At 47.6% G+C, this 24493-nt stretch overlaps 1 protein-coding gene across 1 annotated transcript in view; it reads left to right on the top strand.

Moving 5' to 3' along the window:
- Window positions 1-9808: 9808 nt before the first annotated feature.
- PDPN (podoplanin) overlaps window positions 9809-24493 on the top strand; it is a 35824-nt gene continuing 21139 nt past the window's right edge. Inside the window, exon 1 of the mRNA XM_007980479.3 lies at window positions 9809-10212. Within this exon, the coding sequence (XP_007978670.1) occupies window positions 10146-10212 (67 nt within the window). The 5' untranslated portion in view covers window positions 9809-10145. The remainder of the gene's footprint in view (window positions 10213-24493) is intronic.

The following is a 24493-nucleotide window of genomic DNA, read 5'->3' as shown; positions in this document are numbered from 1 at the left end:
ACCGACCCTTTCAGCCTCCCAAATAGCTGGGATTACAGGTTTGAGTCATGACACCTAATTTACATTTATTTTTTAAAAACCCATAAAGTTGCAAATTTTACTTATTGAAGTAACGGCAAACCTCTCCCATGACACATAATTGTCAAAGCCAGTCTTTATCAAATCATATTTTTTTCTGTCAAAAGTCTAACTTTGGCCGGGCACGGTGGCTCAAGCCTGTAATCCCAGCACTTTGGGAGGCCGAGATGGGCGGATCCCGAAGTCAGGAGATCGAGACCATCCTGGCTAACCCGGTGAAACCCCGTCTCCACTAAAAAATACAAAAAACTAGCCAGGCGAGGTGGCGGGCGCCTGTAGTCCCAGTTACTCGGGAGGCTGAGGCAGGAGAATGGCGTGAACCCGGGAGGCAGAGCTTGCAGTGAGCTGAGATTGCACCACTGCACTCCAGCCTGGGCGACACAGCAATACTCCGTCTCAAAAAAAAAAAAAAAAAAGTCTAACTTTATTTTCAATTCAAAATAACTTTATTATTATTTGAAGCAAGGTCTCCTCTTTTGCCCAGGTTGAGTGCAGTGGCATGATCTCAGCTCACTGCAACCTCCCTCTCCTAGGCTGAAGCAATTCTCCCACCTCAGCCTCCTGAGTAGCTGGGACTACAGGTGTGCACTACCATTTTTGGATTTTTTCGACCAATTTTGCATTTTTTGTAAAGACAGAATCTCACTATGCTGCCCAGGCTGGTCCCAAACTCCTGGGCTCAAGTGATCCTCCTGCCTCAGCCTCCCAAAGTGTTGGGATTACAGGCATGAACCATGGCGTCCAGCCCACGATAACTTATTATACACCTTCTTGAGAATTCTAACAGCATCTGAATTCTAATTCTAACATGGATACATGGATAAGGCTGGGAGCCTTGGCCACGAGCTTGTCTCCTGTTTGAAGTGGTTGCTGCAGCCTCCACGGTTTCTTGTCATTCTGCCTTTGCTTTGGTCTTTCAGGGCTCTCTCGGCAGCAACACATCTGAGTCAAGATCCAGGCTTTGGAAGAGGTCAAGTCATAAAATTAAAATTGTCACCACTCTCACCATTTGAATTCAGAATAACCCAGTGTGGGTCAAAATATCCCAAGTGTTTCACACTTAACAGAATATCCACACGTGTGGAAAAGAGAGAACGCTCTCCTGCTGCCCGCCATAGGGAACTCTGGTTAAGGGAGGCTGCGCATACACCGGTATTTCAAATTGTCCCTTAAATGCCCTTAGAAGGTTTTTGATATCCCTTAGGCAATGCACTATTCTAGGATTAAGGAAGACTGAGAAGTTTGTCTTTTTTTTTTTTTTTTTTGAGACGGAGTCTTACTCTGTCACCCAGGCTGGAGTATAGTAGCACTATCTCGGCTCACCGCAACCTCCACCTCCCAGGTTCAAGCGATTCTCCTGCCTCAGCTTCCCGAGCAGCTGGAATTACAGGCATGCGCCACCACACCCGGCTAATTTTGTATTTTAAGTAGAGATGGGGGTTTCACCATGTTGTTCAGGCTGGTCTCGAACTCTTAACCTCAGGTGATCCACCCACCTCGGCCTCCCAAAGTGCTGGGATTATAGGCGTGAGCCACCGCATCTGGAATCTCTTGTTGAGGTCCCGAATCTATTTTAATCAGTGTTCAGGAATCTAATTCAAACATTCAGAAGTTTGTCTTTGTATAGCAAAGTGGAAGAAGAAACAACGGGATAGGGAAGCACATCTGTGTTGAAAAGAACACACATGTTAGAATTTGGAAACTGATGCCCTTTGAACTTTCCTGTGTGCATATGTGTCACCTGGGAGGGTCATGCTGCCTCTAGTGGTCATACTGCCTCCCCACTTGGAAGACCATTGCTCTACTCCGTTAACTTTTATTTTTTCTCAGAACATTCAGCACAACCTCTCCTTACCTTTTTTATTTCTGCTCCTATCATCTGTCTCCCACACTGATTGCAAGAGGCTCAGAAACCAGGACCTGGATGTCTTGTTCCCTGCCACGTCCATGGAGTCTGGGACACTGCCTGGCACACAGCTGATATTCAATAGATAGTTGTCAAATAAAAGAATAGGTAATTGGTGTGGTAGTTCCCTGCTGCTGGTGTCAGTAATAAATATGTGATCAGGCTCCTTGGCTTTGCTAAAGAAAACAGTTAAATATCTCCAGTAACATCTTCCAGAAATCCCCTCGTGTCTCTCGCCCATCTCCAGAAACCCTAAACAGGCTGCTCCCATGTAAGGAGAGTTCCGCCCTCTCCAATGCCCAATTCCCCCTCACTAAAGGCAGCTTCGAGGCAAGGGCTCTGGAAATCGGATGCTAACACAAAAGTTGTTTTCTTCCAACTTTATTAACTTTTAAGCCTTTTCCTGTTTTCCTGTCATGGCCAAACCCACCTCTTGGCAGCCACTGAAGTCTGCATATTTGAATTAGATTCCTGAACAGTGATTAAAACAGATTCGGGACCTCAACAAGAGATTCCAAGATACCAACAAGATCCCGACTATTCCAAAGGGATTGTACCCATTGGAGGGAGGCAGAGTAGGGGCTCACCTGAGGGCCTCATGGCCTCATCTCTGGGGAGGGCACCGTCTGTGCCAGGGAGAGAATTCCAGGCTGGGACGGCATGAGGCTTGTGGCGGTGGTGGTTTGCTGTCATCCCCTCAGCTGGCAGGATGAAGGGAGAAGCTGCTCTCATCAAGCCTCCAGCAGAGCGAGGCTCCTGGGTAACTGTTACCAGGGACGCGCGGAGACCTTACCACCATCATTTTCACAAGCCCAGTTTCCACCCAGGGAAACTGAGCGAAAGAAAGGCTGGGACTGGGATCTGCGAGTCCACCACCCTCCTAGAGGGCAGGAAGGTAAACACCAGCCTCCCTCCTGCCCTCCCAGACTGTCCCTGAGTGACTTCCCCGTCTCCCACACTGAAACACATTCATTCAGACTGTTTTCCAAGCAGAGTACTGAGTCTTCATAATCAAGGGCTCTCTGAACACACCAGTGAAAGGAGCTTTCTGTGTGTATTGGTCTGAATTGTAAAAAACAACCTCCCCAATGCTTGTCTGTCCATTAAAACTCAGTATTAATCTTAAAAAAAAAAAAAAAACCCACTCCGACTGTATGCTCCCAGCCCATTAAACACCTTGATGACCATCAGAGATACCTGACTCAAATTTGATGCATGAGTCCAGCCAATTTTTTTTTGTTTTGGATTGAGGGATGGGTACTTCGTAAATGAGCAATGTGTTGTTGTGAAGAAAAATTACCAATGGTCTGAGCGAGTTCCATTTTTGCATTTCTTTGGTGCAGCGTGGAGCCCAGCATCAGATGTGGAGTAAATAAAATGGGGTATCTCGCCTTCCCTGCAAAGGTCATGTTCACCCCCTTGACCAGGTCAGTGCTCTTGGTTCTCCTGGAGCGTGTGGTGCTCACTTTGTACACACAGCCATGTCCAGCAGCCGGGCCCAAGGCTTCCCCAGGATGACATACAACACAGGAGCCTGTTGATCCACAGAGTTGAATGTTTTCCTTTCTGCTTCATGCAAAAGCCCCGTGCTTTTAATAGACCAGTGGAAAACTAAACGTCGCACCTTGTTCCTTGTCCTGAGATGCCGCAGGGCCCCACCACAGCCACAGAAGATGCAACTGGTGAAGACTCAACCTTTCCCTACCAAGTGAGTGGGTAGAGCTGCCCACTTAGGGGTAAACCACATATGACATCTGTCAGATAAGAGGACAGAGAGAGGGTGACTGGCTCAAGCCAGACTCAGGAGACATCACAGCCAGCAAATCCTGTTTGATCAAACTGAAGTATGAAATGGATGGGACGGACGCAGTGGCCCAAGCCTGTAATCCCAGCACTCTGGGAGGCTGAGGTAGGCAGATCATGAGGTCAAGAGATCGAGACCATCCTGGCCAACATGGTGAAACCCTGTCTCTACTAAAAATACAAAAATTTGCTAGATGTGGTGGCATGTGCCTGTAGTCCCAGCTACTTGGGAGGCTGAGGCAGGAGAATCTCTTGAACCCGGAAGGTGGAGGTTGCAGTGAGCCGAGATCGTACCACTGCACTCCAGCCTGGCGACAAAGCGAGACTCCGTTTCAATAAATTAATAAATAAAAATAAAGTATGAAATGGGTAAAATGTGTCTTCAGCAGCCCCAGGCTTTCTATTTTTGTGCACTTACTCCTTGGCAGTATCCAAGAAACGAATACCCATGGTACCTTCTCGAAACATCCTCCTGGGAAAGGGAGAGAACCCCATACACGTCAAGGTCTGCGAGACTGACTGTGCTAACTGTGTGTCCTTCCCAGGTGTACTGGCAGCCTAAAAGGGATCCTTAGCTATCAGTGAGTTTGCAAGGAGGAGGGGAAGTGTACTGAGATTTGGGGAGGTACTGGTAGGGCTCTCTCAGCAGCCCCCCAAAACACAGAAGTCACTTACTTGTTTCGTCTTTGGCTGATTGTACATTACATGTCATTGACTCCATCTCCAGCCTCAGGCTGGGCTGAGGTTCTTTCATGGTGAAGGTCTTCCGGCAGGCTAAGGAAAATTACAAACTTGGCTTTCACAAGTATTTATGGAGCAGTGGTAGAGGCAGAGGCCAGAGACAGAGAGAGAGATAACTCCCAAAGCGAAGCTCCTGGCTTTGGGAGCTTAGGATATCATCAAAGGGGGCAGACAGACAGCACAGCTGGGAACCTTTGGGCTCAATCCTTTAACTACAGTGGGGTGGGGTGAGACAGCCCTATTGTTGGGAAGAGATCCAGTTCCACAAGGTTACAGGGCAGGGGCCTTCAAATGTCAGATACACACAGATTTCCCCAGAAGAATGCCAGCAAGGATGGGTCCAAGGGGATCAATTTCCAATGCCTCAATGTTCTTAAGTTTTCTTCTATTTTATAATTTTTTTTTTTTTTTTTTTGTAGAGACAGGATCTTGCTATGTTGCCCAAGCTGGTCTTGAACTCCTGGCCTCAAGCAATACTCTTGCCTTGGCCTCCCAAAATGCTGGGATTATAGGCATGAACCACTGCCCTGGCTCCTAAGTTTTCTTTTCTTCTTTTTTTTTTTTTTTTGAGACGGAGTTTCGCTCTTGTTGCCCGGGCTGGAGTGCAATGGCGCGCTTGGCTCACTGCAACCTCCGCCTCCCAGGTTCAAGTGATTCTCCTGCCTCAGCCTCCCTAGTAGCTGGGATTACAGGCATGTGCCACCACGCCTGGCTAATTTTGTATTTTTAGTAGAGACGGGGTTTCTCCATGTTGGTCAGGCTGGTCTTGAGCTCCCAATCTCAGGTGATCTGCCTGCCTCGGCCTCCCAAAGTGCTGGGATTACAGGCATGAGCCACCGTGCCCGGCCCTGGCTCCTAAGTTTTCTACTGAAACTTCTGGGAGAATGCAGCACCTTCCCAATGACCCATCCCCCCATTTACAAACAAACAAACAAACAAAAAAAGCAGATTCTTATCCATCCCGTATCTTATTATGGAGCATTTCCTGGGGTGAAAAAAATCTCTTTCGTCCCAGGTTGGCAGCGTGAAACTGTGTTTTTCCTTGTGTCATCCAGAAAACCACCAGGATGGCTCATATTAGAAAGGCTAATATTAGTGGCGATGTCAGTTTACAAACGAGGAAGAGACTGTCTCTAGCTGGACCAAAGGTGCCCTCTTCAAATACAGCAGGTTGAGTTTTCCGCCTTCCAAGGCCTGTGTTCACATTTAGCAGGTTTGCAGGGAAGGCTGTCCGTTCACATCAGGGAGCCAAGTGCATGCACAATGGGTAAACATACTTGTAACTTACATCCCGTGTTCACTTTGGAACGGGGTTTTAGTTAAAATGAGGCGGCATTTGGTTCTTTACATCAGAATGTGAACTATAGGCCACAAAGACAGTTCGTACGCAGCCTCTCTTAACTGCTGAAACTGGCTTGAGGTGTGCAGTAGCTTATCAGGAGAGAATGTTTGTAAAGCTGGTCCTCCGGCCAGTCAGAGTTGTAGTGGCCTGGGTTATAAATCAGAATTTTGTTCCCACTCAAACCCTTAAGTGTGTTCCTTTCTCCTGGGCCGTAGAGCTGCCTTTGCTATCAGAGATTCAGTTGGGGATATCTCAGCTCTGGAACATTGCATATTGATTTTTAAAGTTATTATTATTATTATGAGTTTATAGAGTAAGGGTCTTGCTCTGTTACCCCAGCAGGAATGCAGTGGCATGATCATAGCTTACTGCAGCCTTGACCTCCTGGGCTCAAGCGATCCTCCCAACTCAACATCCTGAGTAGCTGGGATCACAAGTACGTGTCACCACACCTGGCTAATGTTATTTTTATTTTTTATAGAAGCAGGGTCTTGCTGTGTTGCCCAGGCTGGTCTCAAACTCCTCACCTCAAGTGATTCTCTTGCCTCTGACTCTCAAAGCACTGGGATCACAGGGGTGAACTACCGCGTGTTGAGGGGCTGGTGTCCCATCGTGTGTTGAGAAGCATCTTCCTGGCCAGATCAGCCCAGGCATCCTGGAGCAGCTCAGCCAGGTGTTCTCTGGATGATGCAGAGGCCTCGGGAAACACAGATAGCTTGAGGAGACCCTAACGTGTCATCTCCAGCATCCGCCAGGGTGGAAGGTCCCAAACTGGCAGCTCTGGTTCAGCTCCTCATTCCACTGCAGATCCCCCTGTAAAAAGCAATTTACAGACGTTTCCCACCCAGTCCTGTAAGGCACAGGCACAGTACTAATAAAAGGCTCAACTTCTGCTCTGCAATAGAAACGCATGACCCCACGGCTCCCACCTTGTAGGATCCCAGACAATTTGCATAGTGGCCTCTAAACCCACAGTCCTCAAAGCGCGGACCCAGGACCAGTAGCTTCAGCATCACCTGGGAACTTGTTGGAAATGCAAATTCTTGGACCCCACCCCTTACCTATTGAATCAGCACTTTGGCAGTGGAGCCCAGCAGTCTTGCCTTCCAGGCAAACAAGCCCTCCAGGTGAATCCACTCTCAACCTCACTTGTGTAGGAAATGGGTATCATGTTCGAAAGCCAAGGGTTGTTTTGGGGCTGAACGGAGATAATGCATGTTTCCTGGCAGGAAGGTAAAGGCCAGTTTGTAGCAGTTGCTCTTATCTTACCAGTAACGCATCATGGTTCACGGCCACGGCTTTCCGAGCTCAAGCTGTTTGCCAAGAATGGAGGTATATACTATCCTTTCCCTCTTCCCCTCAGCTGGGTGGGGGCTCATGCTTCCAGATCCCCTGTGTTTCACTTCAGCTCCTTTAGCTAACCAAGTCTCACTGCCCATATTCCTTCTCTCGTGACCTGCTCGCTCTATCTGGGATCCAGGAGGGCAAGTTCTTTCTTACCTCTGGTCTTCAGGTTCCCCCTCCCAAGACCCAGCCTCTCTCCCTAGATTTCCAGACCAACAGCACCCAGACCGATCCACAAACTCCTTCATCCTGGTCCCTCTCCCCACCCCAGGACCCCCAGCTGAATGCAATTCCTTATTACCGCCCACTCCTCCACCCTGATCAAAAGGTCATGTGACCAACCTTCTAGATTCTAGACACATCCAGGAGTGCGGGATAGAAGGCAGGTGCCCTTGAATCATGACCTAGCCTCAGCATCCCTCTAAATTAGTTGCATGTAATCCAATCTCCCCCACCTAGGTTTCATTGTGTTTCAATCTTTTTTTTTTTTTTTTTTTTTTGAGACGGAGTCTCGCTCTGTCGCCCAGGCTGGAGTGCAGTGGCCGATCTCAGCTCACTGCAAGCTCCGCCTCCCGGTTTCACGCCATTCTCCTGCCTCAGCCTCCCGAGTAGCTGGGACTACAGGCGCCCGCCACCGTGCCCGGCTAGTTTTTTGTATTTTTTTAGTAGAGACGGGGTTTCACCATGTTAGCCAGGATGGTCTCGATCTCCTGACCTCGTGATCCGCCCGTCTCGGCCTCCCAAAGTGCTAGGATTACAGGCTTGAGCCACCGCGCCCGGCCTTTTTTTTTTTTTTTTGGACGGAGTCTCGCTCTGTCGCCCAGGCTGGACTGCAGCCGCCGGATCTCAGCTCACTGCAAGCTCCGCCTCCCGGGTTCACGCCATTCTCCTACCTCAGCCTCCCGAGTAGCTGGGACTACAGGCGCCCGCCACCTCTCTCGGCTAGTTTTTTTGTATTTTTTTAGTAGAGACGGGTTTTCCCCGTGTTAGCCAGGATGGTCTCGATCTCCTGACCTCGTGATCCGCCCGTCTCGGCCTCCCAAAGTGCTGGGATTACAGGCTTGAGCCACCGCGCCCGGCCGTGTTTCAATCTTTTAAATAAAGCAGGCCATTTTTCTTTCTGAGTGTGACCTTGGAGTTACACATACGCAAAATAGATTTGCATCTATTCTCCATCTAACAGGCTCAACAGACAATGCACAGTTCCTCCTGTCAACAGACATTATTGACACTAGAGTCATAAAATGCATCTCCAAGATGCGGAAGTCAGTTCAAGAAAGATTATCTGTATCACTAGTTTTCTCCTTCCATTTCCAACCCCTTGGCTCTAGGGGTGTTGCCCCCACCCCTCAGCTTCTTGGTTCAGGTGGTCAGCTCCTGTTTGTAGCCTCAGGACAAGACGTTAGCAGGGAGATCTTTAGAAATGCAGAATCTCTCCCTACCCCACAACGGAATTGCACCTGCATAACCAGCGCCCCAGGTAGATCCGGCTGAGAAGCTATGATGAAGGGTAAGGTTTACCAAATGTTCCTGGGGACAAGTTCTCCTGCGACACTGGTTTAAACTAGGAATTCCCAAAAGGTCTGATTAATGAGTTTGGAGTGGAACCCAGGAAACTGGGTATTTAAAACAATCTCTCCTGCGATTCTTAGAAAGTAAATTTATAATGGGGAGGAGTCAAAGATAAGCATCTGAAAACAATTTTCACCCAGTGTGGATCTTCGAGACAGCGTTACGTTCTTTTGTTGAAAGGAATTTGTGGCATCTGGGAGTGGCGCAGAGACCACTTCCCAAACTCTTGTTCTTTTTTTTTTTTTTTTTTTTTTTTTTTAATTCCAACAATTCAGAAGGAATTAAAGTGAAAGACGTAAGTTCTCTCGTTGCTGATATCTGGTACCTGAGATCAAGGCAAGATTGCTTAAACCAGTAAAGTGAGGATTATGGGGGCAAACTCAGGAATAAAGAGGGTGAGCTCAGGCTGGAAGGGGACACAGGTTTGGCGACCAGATGGGTCACCGCTTGGCCCGGCCTAATCCAACTGCGCACGCCGGTGGGCCACAGCATCGCAGGGCTGGATCTCCGGGTCGGGAGAGGCGGATGGAATTCAGCCTCTGTTTCAAAACTGCCAAAGCCACCCGCTCTGCCAAACTCCCCCACCAGCCAGCTCTGGGGCAGCCCCCCGGAGCCCGCCCGCTCCCGTCCCCGGGACAAGGGCGCAATTGACCAGCGCGGGCCGCCTCCGGCCCACCCAGATGACGGCCAACTTTTTTTTTTTTTTTTTTAAGCCATCAAATTCAATATTTACAGGCACAACCCCATGCTTGGTTCTAAAACTACTGGCCACTCAAGGAACAGTTTACTTCTCACTTCTGCCCATAATAAGAAAAACAGACTTGTGCCTTGCTCTTAAAAAGAAAAAAAAAAAAAAGAATAATAAATATAGGTTTTTAAAAATTTATATATAATTTTTAAAACCACGTTTGTTGCATGTGGTCCCTTTCCCTCCTGTTGCTGAGCAGAAGAAAAGCCTATTTTGCCAGGGCGCACAGTCCTGGCGGCCCCCGCAGCTGCGGCCCTGTAACTTTAAACCTGGCCTGAGATCATCGTTTTGGCGCCGGCCAAACAGAGCCCGAGGGCGGGCCTAGCGCGCCCGGACGGAGACCACCTTGCGGCCGACCCCGCTCCCCCGCCTCCTCGGGAGAGATAAATGCTGACTCCGCTAGGAAAAGTTCTCAACTGCAAAGTTTGCTGTCCGGCTGCCTGGGGTCTGGGAAGCTTGGGCACCCTCCCGCGCCGGGGCTCCTGCTTCCACCGCTCCGGCCCCCACCGTCGCGCTCCTCCAGGCTGGGCCTGTGGCCGCGGCGCTTTTTAATCTTCCCCCAGCGCAGAAACTTGCTGCTCGGCCCCTAGGAGAGCAACTCAACGGGAACGATGTGGAAGGTGTCAGCTCTGCTCTTCGTTTTGGGAAGCGCATCGCTCTGGGTCCTGGCAGAAGGAGGTAAGACCCAGCGCAAGTGGCTTCCTGCGGTCGCTGATGGGGACGAGCGAGCAGAGACTTGCTGGAATGCCTGGGCCTGGTATTATTCGAGGTTGTCCGGGGAGCGCGGGGGAGCTGAGGGTGTGTGCGTGCCAGGCTGCTCAGCGCTGGAGGAGGAGAGGGAGCGGCTTAGCCGGTGCCAGGTCCCAAAGACACAGCTGCGCGGGTGTGCAGGGAGGAGCCCCGGAATCCACAGGCTGCGAGGTGGGCAGCAGAGGGGGCCTCCCTCCGAGTCGGCTGCGCCAGAGAGATCGGGTGGAAGGTTCACAGTAGGCAGCCCGGCTTGCTGGCAGCAGTGCCTGGGGTTTCCTTACCATAGGGCGGTGTGTTGGAGGAATACGCACGCCTCGGGACAAGCTGGCCCCATAGAATGGGGAGGGACGTTCAGGAGGGCTGGGACCAAGAGGAGGGTTCCCCCCTCTGCGGTGGCCCTGGTCCCCCTTGAGACTGCCTAGTCTGGTGCCCTGCCTATTGGACGCCCTCAGCACCCCACCAGTGGACTGGAAGAGGCTTCCTTTATCCTCTTTAGAGAGGATGGTGTGTGTGGAAAGGATCCAAGTGGAGGCTTCCGAGCGGTACAAGTGCATGAAGATTGTTACACGTTATGAACATTGAGGTTTAAGTGGGTTTGAGCCACGTGTTCATCTTGGGCAACAACAACAGTGGCCGAATGCCTGTTGCTGACTCCTTAGGCTTTAAATGTATTGGATCCCATGTAGGGGTGGGGGCGTCCACAGCTTCTATTCTCCTTTGTCCTCTCCTGGAGGCTTACCTCTTCCTGCTGGGTTGCTGTGTTGGTGATCTCCGTTGACATCTGTCAACATTTTGTTTCTTTTCTTGGGTTTTTATTTTTATGTTTCCTCAATAGAACACATGTTCTGAAGGACGCAGCTGACATCCAGCCTTGATTCCCCACAGCCAAAACAATGCCTGGCACATAGTAGTTGCTCACTAAATGTTGGTTGAAGGAATTGTAAGCTAATTCGTGATCTTTGGGGCTGGAGGTTGCTGAGCTGTGCTGTGAAAAGTAAACATTTTCGAAAACTTGAGGATCAACGTAGGCCTAGGCCCAGAGGAATACTTCTTGGAGAGGGAGTGGTTTGCAGGAGGGGTGCTCCTAACCTGGGCTCCTACAGTTGTCCACACAGACAAAAATGCCCAATCTCAGGGAAATGATAGAGTGTACTGCTCTGTGCTGGGCTGTCTGCTTCAAAGGGACAGAGCAACTCTTTTTATAGGGGCCATGGGTTATTCGTGGCAGTCCTATCTTTGGAACTTCTCTTTCCACTGGAATATATACAGTTCTGTATTTTCAGTTACATTTCCTTTCTGGCGAGACAATGTGCAAATGACACCGTTTTGTGCTCACCAGGGCAAAGTGAGGGAGTGCCCTCACTTCAGCATCTCAGCCCTCCCTGCTAAAGAAAAAGTGGCTGGGTAACATCCTTTGTTTTTGCCCAGGGAAGCTTTAGCTGTGATTCTCTTCAGCCAGCTCCTGAATGTCAAAGGTACTCCTAAAAGATGGCATTAAAACCGAAAAACCATCGTTGGTGCTGGAAACTCCACTACTAAAGAAAGAAGGGGTATGGGGGGCTGGCTGAGTGAGGGTGGGTGCTGAGTTGCCTGGCTGCCAGAGGAGCAGAGGCCCAGCAGGGTTTTTGTCTGAGAATAATGAGCGAGGCGACTTGAATATGGATGAATAACATTACTGAGCGAGGCTATGGTTGGCTTTTGTTGGGGAGCTGGGCTGGGGGGTAATTACGGTGATGAATTTTATGATCCTTTTCATAAGATCCTACGCCCTACTGGCTTTCCCTCCTCCAGCGTTATAATCTGGTTCAGTTTTATAATCTGGTCCCATGTGTCATCTCTTTGGGTGTTAGTGGATTCAAAGGAGGTCTGTTGTCCACACATCTGGCGTTTTCTTCCTTTGTCAGGCCCCACCCTCATGCTGAACTTTCATCGGGAAGGCACGTTTTCGGGGCCTCTTCGTTGGACAGTTTATTTTGTGAGATTCTGCAAGCTGCTGCTCGCTGCTAACCCACATGTGCTTTTCCGGGACCAATCCACCCAGGATTAATCATGCGGCCAACAAATTTCCCTGTGATTTCCCCGAAACGCTTGCCAGTTTGGAGGCCCTGAAATCCTCCTGAGTTGTTAAGAGTTTTTGTTGCACTGAAGGCACTTAATAAAGATCAGGTCTGTTAGAGGCTTTGTGAGGGCGGCCTCTGCATTGCACTGGTGTATAAGATCCAAAATAGCATTGAATATAGAAAAGCACAATTTAAAAAGTGTGTCCAGGCATGAGAAGACTGAGTCTGGACGTGGCCGAAGGAACTAAACCCCTGACTTTCTTTGGCTTCTGTAAAATGAGCAGCACGCGAGTGACTCTACACTGTAGAATTATAAGGACCCCAAGCCTTGGCGTGACAGTGGAGGGTCAGACCAAGAAAAAAGGACAAGACCATCCTTCCATTCTCATCGCCCGCCACGTGCTAGGAATGTTTCTAGCTACCTCTTTGGATCCTTGTAACACCTGTAAATTATGTGCTCTTATCTTGGAATATACCAGAACTGGGTTTGAAAAATAGGTCTAACTTCAAACCTCAAGCTCTTTTTACTACACTACTCTGCCATTAAAAAAAAAAAAAAAAAAAAAGAGAGAGAGGAAAAAAAAAAGAAGGGCTGGGCACAGTGGCTGCTCACGCCTGTAATCCTAGCACTTTAGGAGGCCAAGGCGGGCAGATCATGAAGTAAGGAGTTCGAGACCAGCCTGGCCAATATGGTGAAACCCCATCTCTACTAAAAATACAAAAATTAGCTGAGCATGGTGGTGTGCGCCTGTAGTCCCAGCTACAGGCTGAGGCAGAAGAATTGCTTGAACCCGGGAGGCGGAGGTTGCAGTGAGCTGAGATCACGCCACTGCACTCGAGCCTGGCAACAGAGCAAGACTTCGTCTCAAAAAAATAAATAAATAAACAAAAAATAAAGAGATTGAGCTTGAAATTAAAGGTTAACCTCACTTTAAGCCCCTTAAACATAAAAACAAAATTTTCTAAAGATATGAAAATTCTTTTCCATTAAATGCTCCCCATAATATCCTTTTAAGAATGAAATTGTCACAATACATTAAAATAGGATTTGTTTATTCATTCTGCAAATAGTTATTAAGCATTTCCTGAGTTCTTGGTGTGTTACTAGATGCAGAATTTGAACTACATGCACTTTTGAGAGAGGCACACCTCACATTCTAAAGTGTGCCCTGTAGTCCTCACCAGCAAAGCAGTCAACATGCACTTTTAAATTCCATCGGCTTATCTGAATATTTGTCATATTTCTGGCTTTGGACAGCAGGCATGCCAGGTTATAACTTGTGGAAATACGACAGGGGGAGGAGAAGGAGGGGGCGAGAACTCAACTACTCAGGAGTACCCTGGTGAAATTCATTTGACGAATCTGAATCGGATCCTGTAGGGCTCTTCCAGGAAGCCTTGCCACTCTTGGTGCCCCAAAACCTCTCAGGGAAATACCCGGTGTACACGTTTTATTGAAGAGAATCAACTGATGGAGGGTGCTGGACACTTCCAAGTGGACAGTTATTGTGACGAGTCTTAGGATTCTCATTTGCTGGGCAAGAAATAAAGCTCCGTGATTAGGCATTTTATACAGGGGCTGTGAGCTAGAGCCCTGGTAGAGAATAACTGGAATTCTGCCAGTTCCATCCAAGGCAGGAAAACAAGGTGACTGTTTCCTTCCCACATGTCTAACCCCAGCGCCCGTCCACTGGCCTGTTGGCAGCCAGCCAGTTGATGGCAAGCTCCCCTGAGTGTCAGCCGAAAGAGGTAGGAGGGCTCACCCTCCTTTTCATCTGGCTGAGTGTCTTTGCCTTGAGAATTACTCAAAGATGGATTTGTCCTTTGAGGTGAATCAAGCTAAGTCCAGGGGGAAGTACGCAGGTATGGCCAACTCGTTCGTGTAGTTGAGGAGCTGAAAGCTGACATTGTGAGGCAATGCTAAATTTAATGAACTAGTTCCCCCCACCACACCAAACACACACACACATCCGGAGAAAGATGTGCTCTTGACCCCTGTCCAAAAGGTCCGGGCCACAAAGTGTCCCAGGCAGTAGAGGGAAACCAACCCTGAGCCACTGGGGTAATAATCACCATTGTTAATGTTTGCAGCATGTACAAATGCCAGTTACGCAGAGTGTAAATGGGAAGCAGGAAAGGGGCATGCGAGAATATTTTTCACATGTTGATGAGAACAGGGCACTTCCCACAGTTCATCAGGGTGTCTCTATCCAGGAGAACACAACACAACTCGTATTTAAAAAGCTGCGATACAGCAAATATTGTCCTGCCCAAAAGAGAAGGGAATCCATTTGCCTTAGAAGAGAAGAAAGAGAATTTGCTGATGTTTAAACCTTCCCTGCCCAAAGAATTAACTGATTTAACAAATATTTATTATTATATCTATAATTATATATACATTCACATGTAAATATATAATATATAAATATACAATGATATATAAATTCATATACATAAATGTATATAATTATATAAAAATTCATATGTAAATACATATATAATTATATATAAATTCACCTATAAATATATAATTATATATAAATTCATATATAAAAAATATATATGTATATGTATATTTTTGAGACAGGGTCTCACTCTGTCACCCAGGCTGGAGTCCAGTAGCACTATCTTGGCTCACTGCAGCATTGACCTCCCGGGCTCAAGCGATCTTCCCACCTCAGCCTCCTGAGTAGCTGGGACCACAGGTGTGCACCACCACACCCGACTGTTTTTGTATTTTTAGTAGAGATGGGGTTTCACCATGTTGCCCAGGCTGGTCTCAAACTCCTGAACCTGCCTTGGCCTCAAAGAGTGCCAGGATTACAGTTGTGAGCCACCACACCCAGCCAGGAAATATTTATTGAATAGCTACAGTGTAAGTCAGGCAGTGGGGAACAAGGCAAACCCTAACCCTGCTTGTAGTTAGTAGGGAAGGTGTCATGTGTGGTGTCTGGGGGTATTCTGATCTCAATCAAGGTGGTTCTATGATGAATCAGAGATCTCTGTTTTGTCACAGTCTGGAAATTTATTCCACCTAATAGCTCCATCCTTTGCTTTTGTTGTAAATATGAAAAATAGCATCTTGGAGGTATCTGATTCCTGAGAAGGGCATGCCTTGGACAGCAAATATGCGTACAAAGCGTTTGAAAACAATTTCCTGTTCTAAATAAACTATTTGGTTTTCTGGCCTCTTATGAGCTTGGCTAATGGGAAACAGTTTGTTCTGAGCCAAATCTCCCCATAAGATTAAATATGAATCTGTAAAGCTAAGGGATCTAGATTCTGAATGGCTGATGTTAATAGCACTAACAATATAATAACAGCTAGCGCTTAGTGTGTGTGAACCCCTTTCTAAGCCCTGTTTAATTCAGTCCTCACAACAGACTACTCGGCTGGAGCTTCTTGTATTTTATAGAGGAATTAAGAGACTCAGTGAGGTTCAGTAGCCCACACACAGACACGGAGCTTGTAAATGGCCGCAGTGAGATGTAAACCCAGGCTGCTCAACCCTAGAGCCCACACCCCTAACCATTTAACTGCACAATCAACTATGCTTGGAATAGCTTGAATCCGTGCCACTGAGGACACCCAGAAAAGTGAGAGGTTGATTCCTTCAAGTACTTACTACCTTACAGCAGCAAACCACATGAATTGATGGAATGATTGATTGATTGATTGAGATGGAGTCTTGTTCTGTTGCCCAGGCTGGAGTTGTGATCCCAGCTCACTGCAACCTCCACCCCCCAGGTTCCAGCAGTTCTCTTGCCTCAGCCTCCCTAGTAGCTGGGATTACAGGCATGTGCCACCACATCTGGCTAATTTTTGTATGTTTAGTAGAGACGGGGTTTCACCATGTTGGCCAGGCTGTCCTTGAACTCCTGACCTCAAGTGATCTACTCGCCTCAGCCTCCCAAAGCGCTGGAATTACAGGCATGAGCTACCACGCCCGACCACCGCTTGTTATTTTTACAAACATGATATTTTTTCCGGCTTGTATTAACTTTGTTTGTTGCATACATAATACCGATGATGAGTATACTCAATGCTGGGAGTATCGAATCAAGGATGCTGTCCCTCTCCCCTTAAGCATTTACAGAGCACACACATTAAGTTAGAGAGGAAGCATACGCTGTGATTGCAGCTTGCAGAGAGAGGCAAGACAGGTGTGTACTTTCTACACATGTAGAAGGAACATACAAGGCAACAGATAAAGTCGTGTCCTGCATGGCACATGCTGTTGTCTGTTGCTAGGGATTTAGAGATAAGAGAGAATCTTGGAGTTGGGAGGAGCTGGAAAAAGCCTTGTGGGGAAGATGCGAGTTGAGTTTGACTGTGAAAAATGGTGGGGTTGGTTGGACCAGGTAGCAGGGACAGTTGGTCTAGGCAGAAGAAACAGCTTGAGCAAATGCGTGGAAATTAGATCAGTCCGGGTTTTTTGTGGGAAGAGTCGTGGGCATTGAGGGCTGGCAAGAGTGGTGAAGGCTGGGAGTTAGGAAAGTTGAGTTGGGCAAAGGCAGGAAATTGGGGAGACAGATGAGTCCATGCTGAGTAGAAGGGCGGATCTTTTTCTGTAGGCAGAAATAGAGAATGGGAGTGGCTCATGAATGCTGGTTGTCAGAAGATAATTAGTGAGGAAGGAGCCATAGGAGACTGAATCTAGTTTGTGAGACCAGTCTAGGGGCAGGTGCGATGGTGGGGGTGGGGGTCAGGAGGTAAAGAGGCAAAATGTGGTGACAACAGAAAGTGGGGATAAGACCAAATTTCTTTTCTTTTCTTTTCTTCTCCCCTCCCCTCCCCGAGATGGAGGCTCACTCTGTTGCCCAGGCTGGAATGCAGTGGCATGATCTTGGCTCACTGCAACCTCTGCCTCCCAGGTTCAAGCAATTCTCCTGCCTCAGCCTCCTGAGTAGCTGGGATTACAGGTATCCGCCACCACACCTGGCTAATTTTTGTATTTTTAGTAAAGACGGGGTTTCATCATATTGGTCAGGCTGGTCTCGAACTTCTGACCTCGTGATCTGCCCACCTCAGCCTCCCAAAGTGCTGGGATTACAGGCGTGAGCCACTGCTCCCAGTGAGACCAAATTTCTAGGAATAAGAGCCAGCAAGACTTACAGTTAAGCATTTCCTGACTTGTTACTAGTCACCTCTTAGAGCACTCATGACTATATTCACACGTTTAGATTGATATTAATCCATATACCATAAAATTAATCCATTTAAAGCAAACAATTCAGTAGTCTTCAGTATAGTCACAGAGTTATGCAACCATCACCACTATCAATTTTAGAACATTTTCTTTTTCTTTTTCTTTTCCTTTCTTTCTTTTTTTTTTTTTTTTTTTTTGAGACAGAGTCTTGCTCTGTGGCCCAGGCTGGAGTGCGGTGACGTAATCTTGGCTCACTGCAAGCTCCGCCTGCCGGGTTCACGCCTTTCTCCTGCCTCAGTCTCCAGAGTAGCTGGGACTACAGGCGCCCGCCACCATGCCCAGCTAATTTTTCTGTACTTTTAGTAGAGATGGGGTTTCATCGTGTTGGCCAGGATGGTCTCGATCTCCTGACCTCGTGATCTGCCTGCCTCGGCCTCCCAAAGTGCTGGGATTACAGGCGTGAGCCACCGCGCTGGACCAATTTTAGAACATTTTCATCACTCCCCTTTCCCGAAAGCACCAAACCATCAGCAGTCATTCCCATTTCCTTCTCACCCTAGACCCTGACCACCATCGATCTACTTTCTGTCTCTATGGATTTGCTTATTCTAGATATTTCTTATCACTGGAATCATGGAATATGTGACCTTCGTTTACTTAGCATGATGCTTACAAGGTTCATCCATGTTATATAGCATGCACCAGAATTTCGTTCTTTTTAAAAACATTTTTTAGAGATGAGGTCTTGCTCTGTCACCCCAGCCGAATAGCGGTGGCACAATCCTAGCTCACTACAGCCTCAGATTCCTGGGCTGAAGCCATCCTCCTGCCTCCGTCTCCCAAGTAGCTGGGACTACAGGCTCCTGCCACCACACCAAGTTTGTTCAACTTTTTGAGGAACTGACATTCTGTTTTCCAAAGTGGCTGCGCTATTTACAGTTCCACCAACAATGCATGGTGTTCTGGTTTCTCCACATCCTCACCAACACTGTTTTCTTTCTCTGTGTGTGTGTTTACATTGTAGCCATTCTCCTGCATATGAAATGACATCTCGTAGTTTCAATTTGCATTTTCCTAACGATTAGTGATGCTGAGCGTCTTTGTTTGCACTTCTTAGCCAATTGTATATCTTTGGAGATATGTTTGTTTAAATCCTTTGCTCACTACAGTTGGATTGCCTTTATGTTGTTGATTGAAAGCCTCCTTTATATATTCTAGATATTAAACCCTTAAATATATGAATTGCAGACCTTTCTCCCATCCTATGGAGTGCGTTGTCCTTTCAATTTCTTGATAGCGACCATTGAGTAACGTTTAAAATTTTGGTGAAGTTAAATGTGTCTGTTTTTTTGCTTGTCCTGTTGGCGTTGCATCATCTAGGAAGGTATTGCCTAGTCCAAGCTTACAGGGGTTTACTTTTATAGTTTTAGCTCTGATATTTGGGTCTTTGATTCATTTAGAGTTCATTTTTGTGTGGGCCATGAAGTAGAGGCCCAACTCCATTCTTTTGCATGTGGGTATTGAGTTGTCAAGGTACCATTTGTTGAAAAGATGGTTTTTTTTTTTTTTTTTTTTTTTTTTGAGACAGAGTTTTGCTCCTGTTGCCTAGGCTGGAGTGCAATGGCACGGTCTCGGCTCACCGCAACCTCCATTTCCCGGGTTCAAGCGATTCTCCTGCCTCAGCCTCCAAGTAGCTGGCATTACAGGCATGCGCCACCACGCCTGGCTAATTTTTGTATTTTTTAGTAGAGTTGGGGTTTCTCCATGTTGGTCAGGCTAGTCTCAAACTCCCGACCTCAGGTGATCTGCCCGCCTCTGCCTCCCAAAGTGCTGGGATTACAAGCGTGAGCCACCGTGCCTGGCCAAAAAGATGATTCTTTCTTCACTGAAGAATCTTGGCACTTCTGTGAAAAATCAATTACCCACAAATGTATAGGTTTAATTCTGGATTAAATTGATCTATATGTCTATGCTTCTACCAGTAGCACCGTCTTGATTACTGCAGCTTTATGGTGAGTTTTGAAATGGAAGTATGAGTCTACTTTGTCTTTACCAAGATTGCTTTGGTGATTCTCCTCTCTATTTTAATTATTTGTGTACATATCTTGTCCCTTAGAGAAGAGAGTGCTTAAAAGAGCACATGGTAGGTACGCAGTAAGCATTTGGCAGTAAGAAGAGGGAGGAAACAGGATAGACACATAGGAATGACAGAAAGCAGATAATAGAAGCATAAAAAATCAGGAGAGATGAGAGATTAGGAACTAACTTGGTAAGGAAAAGGCATTTATATGCCTGGTTCTAGACATGGTGAGTTTGAGGTAAATAGTAAGACATCCAAATTGATGTATCTGATGAATACCTGGGAAGATAGTCATCTAAAGAGTGTCAGAGCTAAGCCCTGGAGATGAAGTTTGCTGCCCGAATTTCCCCCTACATTAGAGCAAAGGGAGAAAAATGGCAAGGGAAGAACAGAAGAGATCCTCTTAGCCAAAAACAACTACTTTCTAAAAATCTACCAAAGCACACTTCAAGGTCCTAAACCAGGCTTGGGATCGAGGCCAAGGGATGCTAGTGGAAACGGCCACATTCTGCACATTCCTGCAGGCCTCGTCCTCCTGGGCTCACAGCTGGGCTGTCTGAGCTGCGTGGGGTGGACGGTGAGGTCAGATGCAAAGGGGCTTCTTGTGTCACTCTTGCAAAATCAGGGCCTGCTCAGCTGACAGCCCTGAGTGAATCAGCTCAGATTTCCATTCAGTTTCCCAGCAGACGGCAAGCGCTTCCCAAACACACCCCACTGAGAAGCTCTGCTCCAGGACAGCACTTCTAAAGCAGGTTTTTGTCATTAGGTACTAAGTGGCCCTGCCTAGAAGGGGAATGTTCATGACACCAGCCTTAGCTGAGTTCCAGAAAAGTCTATTACAGAGCTGTGATTTCAGTCTACGAAACTGTGAACTCATTTCCTCTTGAACTGAGAATGTTCTGCTTTGGTCAAGAGAGAAACGTATCCCCAGGTTGAGTAATCTTGGTTGAAGCTGTAATCAGCAGCCTCTGATGTGAACACGGAACAGTTCTGAGCCATGTTTGTGCTTGATGAGTGTGTTGATTTCACTCCCATGAACTCTGAAAACGATGAATGTCATTCATCCATTCATGGGCAGCGGAGACTGTGCTAGTGGCTGGGTCATAAACTTACAGCAGGGTGGGGCCTTGCCCTCAAGGAACTTGTAGATGCTGGTAGGGAGAAGGTAGTAAATGCCAAAATGTTATCAACTTCTATGCTAGTTTAGAGGAAATTACTTCCTCCTGGCAATGTGGAAGAGCTCTGAAGGGAAGAGCTCTTCCCTGGGCAATGAAGGATAGGTGGGGTTTGGAAGGGCACTGATAGAGCTAAAAGATGAACCTGCAGGTGCCCTTGGCAGCCCCTCCTCAATAATCTACAGAAGCCACCATCTAGGGCAGCTCAGGCTACTCCAGACCTTTCTTTAGGAGTAGAGAGGAATATAACCAGGAGCTTGTCAAGAGTAATTGGTGCCTGTGAAGACACAGTGGTTGGGAGCATGGGTTTGAGAGTCTGAATAGACGGTAATGTCTAATCCATACATTGACACTTGCTCATTTCATGGGCAGTTGACTTAACCTCTCAGCCTCACCATTGTCAGCTAAAAAATGAGATGATACTAGTTTGTGAGACTTCTGTAAAGAACAAGAGAGCGGCCGGGCGCGGTGGCTCACGCCTGTAATCCCAGCACTTTGGGAGGCCGAGGTGGGCGGATCATGAGGTCAGGAGATCGAGACCACCCTGGCTAACATGGTGAACCCCCCCCCGTCTCTACTAAAAATAATAATAAAAAAATTAGCCGGGTGTGGTGGCGGGCGCCTGTAATCCCAGCTACTCAGGAGGCTGAGGCGGGAGAATGGCGTGAACCCGGGAGGCGGAGCTTGCAGTGAGCCGAGATCGTACCACTGCACTCCAGCCTGGGCGAGAGCGAGACTACGTCTCAAAAAAAAAAAAAAAAAAGTTCAAGAGAGCATGCACCTGACACCACAGCTTGCACAGTCTCCCGTAAATCCAACAAATAGCACTCGTTATTAAAACACCCTGTGGATTGCCTTAGAGGTTAAATGCAAAGATCTGTGAAAGATACACATGAGATTTCAGTTCCTTTCCCTCTTGAAAGGGGAGAGAGGATAGATCTGACTGAGAGATAATGTCATACCTGTATTATGTCGTAAGGATCTTATATCCTGTCCGTTCTTGATGGTGTGCGTGAGCAAAACATCAATATTCAATTTGCCTAGTGACTTAACGTGACTCCTTGCTATTGAAAGGAAAATGGAGTCCCTCTCACTGGCCCATCTTCTTCATTGCCCAGTTCAGCTGCAGAAACCCTGAAAATGCTGCCCTCAACTTTGGGAGGTGACCCAGACAGGACACCCCCCTGCCCACCAAGAGCCCAAAGCAAAGTCTAGGGCATGCGGTACTGTGCAGACTGCCTCCCAGCTTGAACTCAGGGAACGTGGTTTCACATCTTCACGTACTGGGTTTCTCCTGATTTCTCCAGAGGAACTAGTGACACGTGTCTGATCTTCTCAGCTTTGACATGCTTCTCTTACATTTTACGGAAGAGTCACATGCCCCCAGTGCTGATAGCACACAGTCAGGTCTCATCTCATCATTGGCCTCAGCCTGCAGGGGCCGACAGGACCTGCCACAGTGAGTGGGCATGGCGCTGTTCGTGCGAAATTGAATGGCAGTGCAGCCAAGTTCCCCTTCGCAGGTGCTGTGCTATCTTTAGCTACACTGTCTCTTTCATTACAGGGGAAGGTGTTTAACAACTCGGGGGTGAAGCCTGGTGGACAGTGGCAGGGACATTATAAATACAGAAGATAATTTTAAAGAAGTGTTCCGGCCAGGTGCAGTGGCTCACACCTGTAATCCCAGGACTTTGGGAGGCTGAGGCGGGCAGATCACCTGAGGTCAGGAGTTCGAGAGCAGCCTGGTCATCATGATGTAATCCCGTCTCTACTAAAAATAAAAAAAAAATAGCCGGGTGTGGTGGCAGGTGCCTGTCATCCCAGCTACTTGAGAGGCTGAGGCAGGAGAATCGCTTGAACCCAGGAGGTGGAGGTTGCAGTGAGCCAAGATCGCGCCACTGCATTCCAGCCTGGGTGACAGAGCGAGACCCTGTCTCAGAAAAAAATATTCTACCTGAATGTATAAATGTACTTATGCTGTCACTCAACAGGCATCTACTAAATACCTACCATGGTGCCAGACTAGCAATCTATGGGGCAGTGTGGACTTTAGTTAGCGCTATGTATGCCTGGAGGAAGATTCAGTGAGGGGACATGTCTGTGGGTGCACAGTGGCAGGAAGGCCAAACCCTAGGTTAATTCACAGTTCTCTAGATTTTCCAGGGCCAAACTTTTGGTCCAGTAAGCAATTTACCAGGCTCCATGGAAGGGGTGAAGGGGGAAGAAAGTTCACGGGCCACATCAGTGATTATGCGGATCACACCCAGTGGCCGCTTGAAGTTGAGGGCCCACAGCTCTGGGTTAGGGAGTGGCTTTCTTTGTGTAAAGAAGCTTTGGGACTTCAAAAGTTAGTGGTTGCATCAGTAGCCCAGATGAGGTCAGGCGTGTTCAGGGTGGTGTGGCTGTAAGCAAAACATCAATATTCCAAAGGAAGGCTTCAACACTAGGTCAGGAGATAGACCAGGCTATGGGACACAAGGGGCAACTCAAAAGGTGTGGTTGAGGCCGGGCGCGGTGGCTCACGCCTGTAATCCCAGCACTTTAGGAGGCCGAAACGGGCTGATCACGAGGTCAGGAGATCGAGACCATCCTGGCTAACTTGGTGAAACCCCGTCTCTACTAAAAATACAAAAAACATTAGCTGGGCGAGGTGGCGGGCGCCTGTAGTCCCAGCTGCTCGGGAGGCTGAGGTAGGAGAATGGCGTGAACCCGGGAGGCGGAGCTTGCAGTGAGCCGAGATCGCGTCACTGCACCCAGCCTGGGTGACAGAGCTGAGACTCCGTCTCATTTAAAAAAAAAAAAAAGGTGTGGTTGAGAGAGGGAAAATTCTAATGCCTTTCTCCTGATTGTGGGAACCCACTTCATGATGACTAAGGGAAGCAACAGCAAGCAGCGAAGTTTGGGACGTTTTTGAACTGAGCGGAAGGACTGTAGAGAGATGTGAGCACCTCAGTGACTGCAGCGGGTGGTTGGCAGAGGCTGGAAAATGTTGGAGGTTGGCACCTTTCTACGGTTTGGGGTGTGTTTATTTTCAGGCTTTCGGGCTCAGTTTTGAGATGTGATAGAAAAATAACATACAAAAAAGCCTGTGTCTGGGCAAAGGAACAGAAGTAGGTGTTTTTGTCTTCCAAATAGACATTTTAACATCTCTTCAAAAGCATAACTTTATCTCAAATGTAATTGGGGAGGTGCTAGAATTAATTATTAGTTATCCTAGAGTTTGTTTTATAGGGGAAAATCAGAACTTCCTAGAATATGAATTAAAAAAAATTCTGCTTCTCAGCAGCCACAAGTCATTCCAATACCATTTCATCATCCATCTACAAAGACATATTTATTTGTGCATTTATTTATTTATTTATTTATTTAAAAAATTTTTTTTTGAGATGGAGTCTTGTTCTGTGGCCCAGGCCAGAGTGCAGTGGTGCGATCTCGGCTCATTGCAAGCTCCACCTCCAGGGTTCACGCCATTCTCCTGCCTCAGCCTCCGGAGTAGCTGGGACTACAGACGCCCGCCACCAGGCCCAGCTAATTTTTTGTATATTTAGTAGAGATGGGGTTTCACCGTGTTGGCCAGGATGGTCTCTATCTCCTGACCTGGTGATCCGCCCGCCTCAGCCTCCCAAAGTGCTGAGATTACAGGCGTGAGCCACTGCGCCCGGCCCATTTGTGCATTTAGACACTAGGGCAGCCCAAGATGCTAGAAAACACTGAGCAACATGAAAGACTTCTTTAATCTGTTGAC

The sequence above is a fragment of the Chlorocebus sabaeus genome, chromosome 20 (genome assembly GCF_047675955.1).
Source record: "Chlorocebus sabaeus isolate Y175 chromosome 20, mChlSab1.0.hap1, whole genome shotgun sequence".
Taxonomy (NCBI): Eukaryota; Metazoa; Chordata; class Mammalia; order Primates; family Cercopithecidae; genus Chlorocebus; species Chlorocebus sabaeus.
The sequence above is the reverse complement of the archived record's forward strand: the minus strand, read 5'-3'. Positions and strand labels throughout refer to the sequence as shown.